At 36.2% G+C, this 13594-nt stretch overlaps 1 protein-coding gene across 1 annotated transcript in view; it reads left to right on the forward strand.

The window, feature by feature from the left end:
• Positions 1-13594, forward strand: part of DLG2 (discs large MAGUK scaffold protein 2) — a 780826-nt gene that overhangs the window by 379125 nt on the left and 388107 nt on the right. The window contains exon 11 of the mRNA XM_032595102.1: positions 10948-11016. Coding sequence (XP_032450993.1) covers positions 10948-11016 — 69 coding nt within the window. The remainder of the gene's footprint in view (positions 1-10947; positions 11017-13594) is intronic.

Genomic DNA, 13594 nt, shown 5'->3' on the forward strand with positions numbered 1-13594 from the left:
GTTGGGTGTCTGACTTTGGCTCAGGTCATGATCTCAAGGTTCATGAGTTCAAGCCCCTGATCAGGTTCTCTGCTGTCAGCACAGAGCCTGTTTCAGATCCTCTGCCCCCCTCTCTTTGCCCCTCCCCGCTCACACTCACTTTCTCTTTCAAAAATAAACATTAAAAAACTAATAAACAGGTGTACACTGAAAGGTATTTTCAAGAAACAACCATTTTTAAAAGAAGATAAGGAGAAAACTGAAATCTGGGTGATAATCCTGCTAGGCATTCATAAGATGGAACTTCTCATCACCCACACAACCAACACCAGTTTTTAATCTGTTGGTCAAAAGATTGGACACAGCAGTCACCATTTGGAATGATAACGAAAAGATACATGCATGCCTTAATTACTTCACCTTAAATTTAAAAAACATAACTGTATGGCAGCGCAATAAAATTAGTGGTGTGGTGATATTTAAAAGAAGAAATGGGACTTCTAATAAACCTCATCCATTTTTTTTGAGTCACCATGTTATTACTGACTTGATTGAAGCTGTTCAACATAAAGTAAAAACACATTTGTAGCATCTTTGACTATGGCATGAGAAACCTGGGGCCCTGAATTTGATCTAATTTTTTTCTCATTTTTAGATCCATCTGTTTGTCCCAGAATGCATGCTTTCTTTATTGTCCCTAATTTCAGTTTTCAAGAGATCATCTTCATTAGTCCAGTGTCACACACTGTCTTTCTATAAATCATCACAACTTTAAATTTGTCTGATATCGCTTAACAAATTGTGTTCTTCATTATTTTTTATGTGAAGTTTAAGATTTTCTCTAGTATCGTCAACCTCTGGCCACAGTTTTTATGTTATTTTCCAGGATCTGAATTGTCTAGTAATTGCTTTAAAATGTTTGGTACACCAAATTGATTAGGAAAGCCAAAAATCTAGGGCTCGTTTTTTATGAAGTTCTACTTCATTTTTCTTGCATAAAGTTTACCCTTAATTCATTATCCATGGCTTTCAATTTAGATTTATTTATTTTTTAAATTTTTTTATTTATTGTCAAATTAACATACAGTGTATACAGTGTAGTCTTGGCTTCAGAAGTAGATTCCTGTGATTCATCACTTACATATAACACTCAGTGCTCATCCCAACAAGTGCCCTCCTCAATGCCCATCACCCATTTTCCCCAACTCCCTGCCCCCATCAACCCTCAGTTCTCTGTATTTCTTTAAATTAGAATGAAAATCAAATGAAAACTAAATGAAATAACTTTACAATTATTTTCTGACTTTTACAGTTGTCACCTAACTTGGCAGCAATGGTTTGAGCTACATATTATTAAGTCTTTCTAGATCAGTAAACTTCCTTTTTTTCAGGTAATTTGGCCTTTTAATTTTTTAAAATTTGTTTATTGAAATATAGTTATCATACATCATTGTATCAGTTTCAGATGTACAGTATAAGGATTCAACAATTTTATACATTTTTTAGTGCTCATCAACATAAACGTACTCTTAATCCCCTTTATCTATTTCACCTACCCCCTCACCCACCTCCCCTCTGGCATTCACCAGTTTATTCTCTGTATTTAAGAATCTTCTTTTGCCTCTCTTTTAATTTTTTTATTCATTTGTTTTATTTCTTAAATCCTATCTATGAGTGAAATCATATGATATTTGTCTTTCTCTGACTAATTTATTTCACTTAGCATTACACCCTTTAGGTCCATCTATGTCGTTGCAAATGACAATATCTCAATTTTTTAATGGCTGAGTAATATTCCAGTGTGTGTGTGTGTGTGTGTGTGTGTGTGCACGTGTGTGTGTACACACTCCACATTTATCCATTCATCTATCAATGGATGCTTGGGTTGTTTCCATATATTGGCTATTGCAAATAATGCTGCAATAAAATAGGAGTAAATATACCTTTTAAGTGTTTTCACTTTATTTAGGTAAATACCCAATAGTGGAATTACTGGACCAAATGGTATTTTGATTTTTAATTCTCTAAGAACCTTCATATTGTTTTCTACCATTTTACATTCCTACCAACAGTGCATGAGGGTTCCTTTTTCCCATATTCTCATGCCAACACTTGTTCTATCTTGTGTTTTTGATTTTAGCCACTCTGACAGGTGTACAATGATACCTCATCATGGTTTTGATTCCTTTTCCCTGATGATTAGTCATGTTGAGCATCTTTTCATGTATCTGTTGGCCATCTGTATGTCTCCTTGGAAAAACATCTATTCAGGTCCTCTGACAATTTTTAATTATATTATTTGCTTTTTGTGTGTTGAGTTGTATAAGTTTTCTATATATTTTGAATATTAACCCCTTATTAGATATATCATTTGCAAATATTTTCCTCCCATTTGCTAGGTTGCCTTCATTGCTTTGCTTTCTTTACTGTGCAAAAGCTTTGATGTTTTGAACTACATGTGATTAAGTCTTTCTAGATCAGTAAACTTATGATTGATAGAAACAATTCTTTTAATTTGCTCATATTTCATTTTTGTAATATTTAAATAAATTACATATACATACATATATAAAATGTATATACATACATATATAAGTGAATACAATAAAAATAAACAGATTTGAGAATAATTACAACTGATTCTTGGTAAATGTACAAGTCACATGGAAAGAATGAGAATATATGGGCCATGAACATCCCACTTGCTGTGGACACTGGTCAGCTGGTCACTGAGGGGATGGAGAGGATTGGTTAATCTATAAAAATGTTGATTAAGACAGCTCAGTAGTAAAACTTGTGCTAACTGTTAAACTGGAAGAGGATCTGTGATGATCTGCTATAGTGCATGGTCCTTTTCTCTTATTGTAATTAAAATTTTGCATGAAAATGTGAAAGGTATCTTATATTTGAAAATGATACAAACTAGATGAAAAAGTGAAGTTCTGTAATGGGTAGCATATCAATATATATTTATTGAGTTAAATTGATGATCTAATGTTAGCCTAACTATGAAACTAGATCAAAATTAATACCAATAAATTTGATAATAGTGGTTATTAATTAACTATATTGAGTTTCCAAAAACCCAATTTACAATTATGTGATAGAATTGATTTTGAGTCATTTGATGTCAAAAATACATGAGAAGTTAGCTCGACCCTAAACTTAACAATACAATTAAGCAAACTTTAAAATTCTGTGTTATCTTGGGCTCTTCTGGCGGGAGTATGGAATGCAGATGGAGGAAAGTCATCATCTCATGGCATTCAACCCTGGTCTGAACACATCTGGAACTCTGAATTCATTTCTAGGTTCTAAAATTTAAGTAAAAATCAGAAGAAATATGGGGTGCCTGGCTGGCTCAGTCAGTGGAGTGTGTGACTCTTAATTTCAGGGTTGTGGATTCAAACCCCACTTTGGGTGTAGAGATTACTTAAAAATAAAATTTTAAAAAAAGAAAAAAATGTAGGAGTATAGACAGAAAGATAGCTAGGAGTCTTGAAATTATCTCATAAAGAACCAGAAGTGTTAGGAATGTTTATTAGAAAGAGTAAAACATGCAAGAATATCTGTCATTTGGTGCCCACTCTGGACATAATGGGGGTTACACCCAGAGAAGGAAGAAATTTTCAATAGGTAGAGCTGTTACACTGCAGATTATATTTCCCAAAGATGTAACAGGTACATTAAGCTAAGTGTGTACAAAACCAAACTCAATTATATTTTCCTACCCAAACATGCAATTTTTGGTTCTGTTAACAGTGCCATCATCCTCTTAGTCAGTAACACATCCCTTAGTACATTCTTCCTCACTACCACTTCACCCTTGTGACACCGAAGTCTGTTTACTTTTTAAGCCTTGTTTGGAAGTTCTAGAAGAAAGAACACCTATTGTTGTACCCTGGGAAGAGCAAGCCCCTTCTATCTAGGGGATTTAACTTTAAAAGAAATACCCCCTCCCCCAGATCACTAGATCAATTCTGGAGATCAAATTGCCCTCACTATAATTTCCTTTTATTTGTCCTGGATATTTAATCTCCAGATATCTTTTTAAATTTTTTTTAACGTTTATTTACTTTTGAGACAGAGAGAGACAGAGCATGAATGGGGGAGGGACAGAGAGAGAGGGAGACACAAGCAGGCTCCAGGCTCTGAGCCATCAGCCCAGAGCCTGACACGGGGCTCGAACTCACGAACTGTGAGGTCGTGACCTGAGCTGAAGTCGGACGTTCAACCGACTGAGCCACCCAGGCGCCCCTAATCTCCAGATATCTTAAATGTATCTTCCTTTAAAATTCCTTCTGCCATTGCCCAAGTTTAGACATTTATTAATTTTATCTCTCATGACTATTTTCCATTGGTCTCCCTGACTGTAGATTCCCACCTCTTCCTTCCACCATGCAGAGTATTTTTAGGTTTACTCTTCTGAATCATAGATATTATCATATTGATCCCTAACTTTAGAGAGCTCACCACTGCCATCAAGATAAACTCCAGACCTCTTGGCATGGTCTTCATTGCCCCTCTTGACCCACCCCAAGTCATTACTCATCTCTGGCTATTCTGCTCTGTCCAAGCCAAACCACTCAAGGTTTCCAGAGCACAACACATACTCTCGGCCTTCCATGATTTTGATCATGCTCTTCTAGTTTCTCAGAAAATCTTCTTTCCCTTCTACACCATTTAAAATATGTATATATCCTTCCCAATCCACCCTAGATGGTTTTCCTATCAAATATACCTAGAGATTTATTGAAAAATGTTATCTATAGCAAAGGGCCCAAATGGTTATTTGATTTTACCATCTTTTTTATTATCAGGTATTTATTGAGTGCTATACTATTAAGGAATCAAAGAGGGATCTAAAGCACTTCCCAGTTAACATTTGTTAGATGTTACCAGAAGATATAAATAATTATATAAGTGTCAATGAAGCAACAGGGGAGATATCCAGCTTCATGGGGGAAGGTAATGGTGTTTTGGTTATGTTGCATTTGAGGTACTGATTGAATACTCAAGAAGACATACTCTTCTTTTTTTTTTTTTTTAATTTTTTTTTTTCAACGTTTATTTATTTTTGGGACAGAGAGAGACAGAGCATGAACGGGGGAGGGGCAGAGAGAAAGGGAGACACAGAATCGGAAACAGGCTCCAGGCTCCGAGCCATCAGCCCAGAGCCTGACGCGGGGCTCGAACTCACGGACCGCGAGATCGTGACCTGGCTGAAGTCGGACGCTTAACCGACTGCGCCACCCAGGCGCCCCCATACTCTTCTTTTTAAGAATAGTGGCAACTTAATGCATGTATATGAAGAAAGGGAAAGTAGAAATATAAAAGAAAATAATATTAAGAGAGATGAGATAAATGATAGATACAGGCATTCAAGAGATTGGTGAAGAGTTAAATATGACAAGGAAAGATGACAGTTCTTCAAAAATATGAGTGAAGAATGGAGCAGACTATTGAAAACACATCAGGAAGTATTTTAGTTGGATGGGACTTTACAAGCAAGGCACATTAAATAAGTTTACTGTTACCAGTTTGTTAATAGAAGACCCAAAAGCCTTTTTCTGTTCTCCATAAAATGACATAGTTTTAATGTTACAACATTTTTGAAAGACTGGTTATCCTGTCCATTCCTGCTTTAGAGTGGGAGAAAATTAAAAACCCATTACTCACCGCCATCTAGGCCCTCTGTGTTGTGTGTGTAATAAAACAGCTTCAATTCAGATGCTCAGAAAAATTTAAAGTTAATGCAGCAACAAGAATGAATCTTTCAGCATCATTTCAATTTCATTTTCTTAAGCGACAGCCAGTCTTTTACTTGGAAAATCAGAGGGTTCCTGGAAAAGAGATTCTACTGTTCTCTGGCTGTTTTATTCAAATGACAGCATAATTTTTAGAAAGGCAATAAGACTGTTATCTCTCTCTAAATCCTAAAAAGTCTTGGTAATATTTACCTCCACAGTTGCCTGACTTGTCATGTCAACCAAGCTACTACGTACCAAGGGATGCCATATGTTTCCTGCCACATGACAGGACTTCTTCCCCAGTATGGGTGCTGACATGCTGCTGAACCTTCCTCATTCTCATCCTACTCAGCCACTATCACTCAAATGCTCACAAATGTCTGGGGCTCACTAATAAGGTGGTGTGGATAGGACAGAGAAGTTCCTGTATTAAATTATCTTCAAACACCACTGACATGCATGTTGGACATTTATAGAGAAAATATTGGGTGTTATTTTATGCAAACAAAACTGTCAGTGATCTTCAGTGAGATTCAGCATTTCTTGACAAAATATGTTGGATCCTCTGTCTGAACTATCCACAGAGCTTTGCTTTCATCTTTCTGTAAGGCAACATGATTTTTCTTAAAGAGCAAGCACTTTAGAGCCAGCAAACATGGGTTCTACTCTTGCTACCTACTAGCTGTGAGACCTTGGTCTTTAACTTCCTTCAAAAATTAGCATAATGGCTAGTCTCAATGTTGTTATAAAGTTTGAAAGAGGGAATGGGGTCTTACAGATAGATGGAACCCAACCCATGGTTTTCATCATTTGAAAAGGCATTTATGAAGCACATTCTGTGAGTCAGCCCTGAGATGAGAATGTACAAATGGATAATTCCCACTCCTTGCTCTGAAAACATACATGACTTAGCAGAAAGAAAAAAAAAAAAGACATGAAAATAAATGGTGGTGATTGTCAGTCCTGGGGGCTATTTTGGCTGTGTGATAAAAATGGGATGGTGCATAGAGCACTGTGTCAACTGTGTTGGGGAGGTGAGGGAGGCATATCATAGAATGCTTTTCTGAATAGATGTTTCAAAGTATCTAGAAAAATGATAGGAAAATGATGACCATAAGACAAAGACATTCTGAAAACTTAGCTCTCCAGTGTTAAAAAGCTTTAAATTTTAGCTGTTCTTTCCTGCTGTGATTCTTCCTATGTCAGTTCTCTGTCTGGAATTCCATCTGGCTGGCCACTGCCTGAGGCGCTGAAAAGGGCTAGGCAGTGGTCACTGGGAATTTGTTAGTCATGGTAAAATTAGCCACACACTGTCTTTGTACTCAACAGTATGAAATGCACAGAACCTGCTTGGTCCCAAGGAGAAGATATTCGGGGGCGGGGGAGTAAAAATATCAGTTGGACCACCTAGGTGGCTCAGTGGGTTAAGCATCTTACTCTTGATTTCGGCTCAGATCATGATCTCACAGTTTGTGGGAGTGAGCCCTATGTCAGGCTCTGCACTGACAATGTGGAACCTGCTTGGCATTCTCTCCTTCTCCCTCTCTCACTCTCTTTCTCTCTCTCACTCTCTCTCTCTCTCTCTCTGCCTTCCCCTCCCCCACTCATGTGCACACTCTTTCTCTCTCAAAATAAACATTTTTTTTATAAAAATACCAGTTATTATCACTATCATGTAGCTCCTAATATGCTTTGCAACCATTCCCCATTCAAGTCCTGCTTACATATTTCCATCAGGGAATAACAAAAATTCCCTTGTGTCTGTAGGTCTTGACTAACAGATAATTCACTGTATTTGTCTTAGTAAAGTAAAAGGATAATTACATGTGTAAAAGGCTCTGTTCGAAATTCACAGACTGAGAAACTGGCTGACTTTGCATGTGTAATGTAAAAGGACTCAAATTCTGTGAGTACTTCAAGGTGTCTTCCACATGTAATTTAAGTGTCACTAAAACTTTAAAAGAGACATTACTAGAATAATTTAAAGGAGAATAATAAAGTAATTAGTTTAAAGTAGTGATAAGTAAAATGAGATTACTGAATATTTCTTTGTTTTAATTATATGGGCTAGGCTAATGGTGAGGAAGCTATCAAGAATTCTAGTTACTCATTAACTTGGTTAGCAAGCATCATTGATCTTTACCCAAGAATGACTGTTGGCACTTCCTAAACTAGTGGAATATATACAGTAAAGGAAGGGATTAAACAGTTTAAACAAAGAAATAGCATTAGCAATTAAGCATATAGAAAAAATGGTCGTTTTCACTAATGAACACAGAAGTACTCATAAATCTGAAGTATCATTTTATACTTAACAGTTTTTTTAATTATAATATCAGTGCCTCTAAGATTGTGGTGAAAGTGATGTTTATATTTTATATTTTTTATTTGAAAATATTAAATATAATAGGTAGAGAAGAGGTAATAAAATGGTACAAAACTTTTGAAAAGTAATTAATAACATAAATCAAGAACCTAGTAAATGTTGGGATGCCTGGGTGGCTCAGTCAGTTAAGCATCAGACTCTTCATTTCGGCTCAGGTCATGACCTCACAGTTTTGGGAGTTCGAGCCCCACATCTGGCTCTGCGCTCACAGCACAGAAACTCTCTCTCTGCCCCTCCCTCGCTCACGTTATCTCTGTCTCTCTCAAAATAACTAAATAAGCTTAAAAACACCAACAAAAAGAACCTAGTAAATGTTTGCATTTGGGGAATATAGTCAAAGGAAATTGTCAAATAAGAAAAAGTAATTGGTATCAATATGTCCCTGCAGCATTGTTAATGATATTAAAACAGTAGAAAAAAACCCAAATACCTAACCATAAAAGGATAATTAAATAAATTATTATATAATTATAATTATAAATTATTATATAATATGCATTATATTATAATAGTAAATTATTATTATATGTTGAGAGGAAGTAACATTATATAACACCAAAATAATAATTATGGAATCCCTATAAAAATGCTTAAATTATAATGTGAGGAACAAATGCAGGATGTAATCTTTTATATGGTCCATGTATATATAAAATTACATCAAGCACATGTGGACGTATAGAAAGTCAATAGCATAGTGTGGAAAGTACACACACTTGGCAACAAGACAGGCTTTAGTTTGAATTCTGGCTGTTGATTTCTGATAAGTCATTAAAGTTCTGTGTGTCTTTTTTAATATATAAAATGTGGATACTCATACATACCTATAGGACAGCTGCAGTATTTAAATTAGATAATTCTGTAACATATGATACAAGGTAATGGAATTATATGTGAGTTTTTAAAGCTTTTCCTTATTTTGATTTTCATTAATTTTATAGTATTTTTACAATAGAAAATGTATTTTAATTTGATATTTGTCACCAAACTTATATTCACAAATATACACTTTGGGGCAGTGACTAGATAGCTGAAAGAAGTGATCTAAGTAATTCTTATTTAGTACTAAATATGTTAAAGTAGACACACTGCTAAATCATATTAGTTCATCTACTTAACAAACACTTATGTAGTTTTACCATGTAACAGACACTGTTCTGAATATTGTATTCCCTGAATCCTTGTAACAATCCCTGGAGGAAAGTACTATTACTATCCCAATCTCACAGGTAAGAAACTGATACACAGATACCGGTAGATAATGAGCAAGGTCACATTGGTCCATGTGGTGGAGCTGGGATTTGAACTCAGGAAGTCTGGCTACATGGTCCAGCTCCTGAATGCTCTGCTGCTTTTCAACTGGTCAATCAAAACATGTTCAGTGAACATATATAGTGCTTGACACTGTGAAGGATGCCAGCAAACTTAGGACACAATCCTTAACTTAAAAAAAACATTCTCTAGCTTTTAGCTACTGTCCCAAATTTTGCTCCCTCAACCTCACATAACTGTCATCCATGTCACAACTAAAAACTATTCACAGAGAGATACTGCTTCTCGTCCTTAATGACCGAAGTTCTGGATGAAAATCTGTAGGCTACAGCTTGGCTCTCTGACAATGTTCGTGTTTTCAGAAGTATATGCTGAGAAATGGTGGAGCTGTCTATGTAAAGGTGTCTAACTGTTCTACAAACAGTGGACTCGGGTTCTCTTTATTCATATATTTGTATATACACCTTCATACCCTATATGTATATGTAACTAACATTACAACTAAGATAGTAAATCAATACTGCAAACTAACATTACACACTGAAACACATTTTATAATACATTTTAACACATAGGAAATCCACAAAGCATTGCTTCTTGCTTTTGTTATTGTGCATATCTTAGACGAACCTCTCTCTAATCGAAGAGTATTCTGAGATTGCAAAGCACATTCTTACAAACTTGAAAAATTGTCACTAATTGGGAGATGAGACAACATGATGGTTAAGAATAATGGCTTTAAAATCAGTGTAGATGCCATCTCAAGCACAGGTATTTACCACATGACTTGGACAAGTTTCTAAACCTCTCTTTAGCTTAGTTTCTTCATCTGTTAATGGAGACAGTGCATACCTCATAGGATTGAGAGAAGTAAAAGATATAAACATACAAACTTAGAAAAATGACTCAGGCAATATAAGTGCCTAAGGAAGAATAAACATTATAATTCTTACTGCAACTGCTTATCCATAAGATAGGTCTTATTACCACGTGACCAAAACAAGATGTGGAATTACATTAAATTCTAAGGTTGGTATGCAACCATAAGTCTCATTTTTTCAAGTTTTTGTGTTCATCCAGCAGCTGAATTGTTACTAATTTTACAGGTGTTACAATTGTGAACTAAAATGAAAACTTATACTAATTAAATACTTCTGATGTTCAAATTCACTGTTTTAAACTTTGTTATAAAAAATGTTCTGCATTAAAAAAGTAAGACACTACATTATGATGAAGTTTATATTTCTATGCTCTTTGTTGTCTCATTCCAAAGGGAAAAAATTACCTCTTCTAAATATTTTGTTTCCATTAATGTCTGTCATTTGAAGTTTACTTCAAATGAATAATACATGTTGAAATCAAGTTTTAAAGAAATATTAACCCCTTATCTGGTAGAGTACTAAATTTTGTGGATGAGTCTACTTATCACCAAAGAATAGCCATTCAATCTCTACTGTATTTCTTTCAAGATGGGCCCTTTACTTGACAATAAGACTGATAAGAATGTGCAAAGACATTTTAAATAAATGATCTGTGTTTGTTTTTCTTTCTTTGTTGCAGTCATTCTCAGCACAGCACGGCAACCCGCCAGCCTTCCGTAACTCTCCAACGGGCCATCTCCCTGGAAGGGTAAGATAATTATATGGAGCCTTCTCTTAAACTAAACCGTGCAGCCTCATCACTTGAACGTAAAGAAATTTTCTTTATTTCTTCCTTTCTTTCTTCCTTCTTTCCTTCCTCCTTCCCTACCTACCTTCCTTCTTTCCTTAGCAAATATTTATAAAACTTATGTTATATGCCAAGTACTGTGCTAGGTACAATGTTTAACAAGACACATAAGATCTCTTCTTTCCCTTCAGAACTCTTATTGTCTGGTGGGAGGGGCAGAAATACAGACACAAATTTGTATCCTGTGTAACCATCACAAAGAGAGGCATATAAGAGATTAAGGGAGGATCCAGGTTGGACACATGGATGAAAATGGGCATCAAAGGAGGGGGAAGCAGTTCAGGATGGTTTCAGAGATTATATAACTCTCAAGCTGAGAACTGAAGCATCTGTGGATATTTGCCTGACAGACACTGGAAGTAAGGGTACTCTGAGCAGAAGAAAGGGCATGTGCAAAAACATGAATACATGAGCAAGCACGAGGTGTCATAAGACCATTAAGTGATCGAGTGATGCAGCCTACAGTGTGTGAGACAGTGGAACAGGAGATAAGAATGGAGATGTTGGCTGAGCAGGCTTACCTGTAGAGGACTTAGTGTTTTGTATTTCTGAATTCTCCAATCAGGTAAAAGCTGGAGAGGATGGAGGGAAGGGGCTAATATTTCCCTCTACTTGCTTGATAATTACAACAGGTTTAATTGAGAACATTTCATTGGTTAACTTATAAAAATTAAATCATTTTACTTTTCCAATCTCTGTTACCAAATTTGCTTCAAACCTATTTCTCATTGACAGGTAGGCTTCCTTAATGACATTTCAATTCAAGCCTTTTTGTTTTAAAAGTTTGTTTTGTTCAGACCTCTGTCCCTCCTTCTAACTTAATTAGGGCTTGAGTTCCACCAGAATGTGGAGTTGACAGAGGTGTTGTCTTCTCCTTCTCACATCACCCTCTAGATTGTCATTTCTCTTAGATTTCTCCTCTGGTAGTATTGGGGCAAAAAAGGAAACTGGAAATGGAATTTCCTTATCATTCCACTGTGGCCAGTCCCTTTTTCTTGGTTATCTCTGGTGATGTAGCCTGGATGGGTGGATAACCAACCATGCACAGATGCTGGGAGACTCCCACAGCTCCCCTAGCCATGTGGTCCCTTGGATGACTCAGCTGTCTCTTCCACAGAACTCCTAGCAATGGCACACTGTGACTTACCATGCATGCACCACTGCCTGAGCCCTAGCAGTCCCTCCCATTCCTCCCAGAGTGCCCCTTTCTCATCTATCCTCAGCGACTTCAAACATGAGGCTTGCAGGCATGAGTAGCAGGTATCTTTCCTCCTCCTCAGGTTGAGCTTACCAGGGACAGTCCTTGCCTCTTCTCTCCCTGGCTGACCTTCTTGTCTTCACTGCCCAGGGTTCTTTTCCAACCTGGGTAGCAACAGGGCAATGCAGCAAATTCCATGGGTAAGTGGATATCCACCTAGGAAAGAGACGTTGCTCTTTACTTCCTGGAAGAGTATAAATACTATAAATACTTTTCAGAGTGCCCTTTCTTGCCCTCAGCTCAGGATGTCCCTAAACCCATAGGAAGGTGAGCAAAAGGAATGTGGCCTCTACATAGACACTGCACTCCCTGAAAAGGACACCTCCTTCCCCTGGTAGCCCGCCTTTTCTGTTTGTGATGGTAAAGAATGTCAAAGCACTTTTGTTCCTGTAGTAAACAAACAAAAACAGAGAGATAGGGGTGGTTGCTAAATATGAATTTAGTTTTGGAGAATTTAAGTAACTTTCTTCTCAACAGGGCAGTGTCTTAATTGTAACATTTGTTCTAGTTCACGAAAAAAAAAACAAAAAAAAAAAACAAAAAAACAAAGGTAAAGTAAGTACTCAATCAATACTTCGCCGCATTTGGTTCTGTAGTAATATTGAAGGTGGTCTAGATTCTGGATCATAGCCAGAATCACTGAGTTTAAATCTGGGCTCAGGAACTTATGAGCTGGGTGATAGCAAATGGCTTGTTTTTTGTTTTTTGGTTTTTGTTTGTCTGTTTGTTTGTTTGATTTTATATGTTCAATTTCCTCATCTGTAAAATGTATTTCCTTACAGAGTTTTTCTCAATAATTAAAATTATATTTATTGTTTTTTATAATATTACTGGAATTATATGTGTATTTGCTATAGTATAGTATAATGTTCATTGCTGTTGTTATTGTTATTCATAACATATACTTAATTTATCAGGCGGGAGAGTTTCACATTTATATTAAATAAAGATTCGTTAAAACAGTCAGGGACTGGTGTCATCGCTACTTCAGAGAGACTTATTCCTATATACACAGGTAATGCTCATTTGTGGAAGCAATCCAAATCATTGAGTTTGCTTCATTGTTGAGTTAATATTTATATACAAAAGTATTTTAATTGCCAAGATTATACTTAAATGCTTGTTAAACACATTAAAGAATAGTGTAAGCCTTTTCTACATATTGGTTTATCCTCAGCTCCAAAAGACAGAATATAGGACCTGCATAACAAATGCTCTTAC

Source organism: Lynx canadensis, chromosome D1 (genome assembly GCF_007474595.2).
Source record: "Lynx canadensis isolate LIC74 chromosome D1, mLynCan4.pri.v2, whole genome shotgun sequence".
Lineage (NCBI taxonomy): Eukaryota > Metazoa > Chordata > Mammalia > Carnivora > Felidae > Lynx > Lynx canadensis.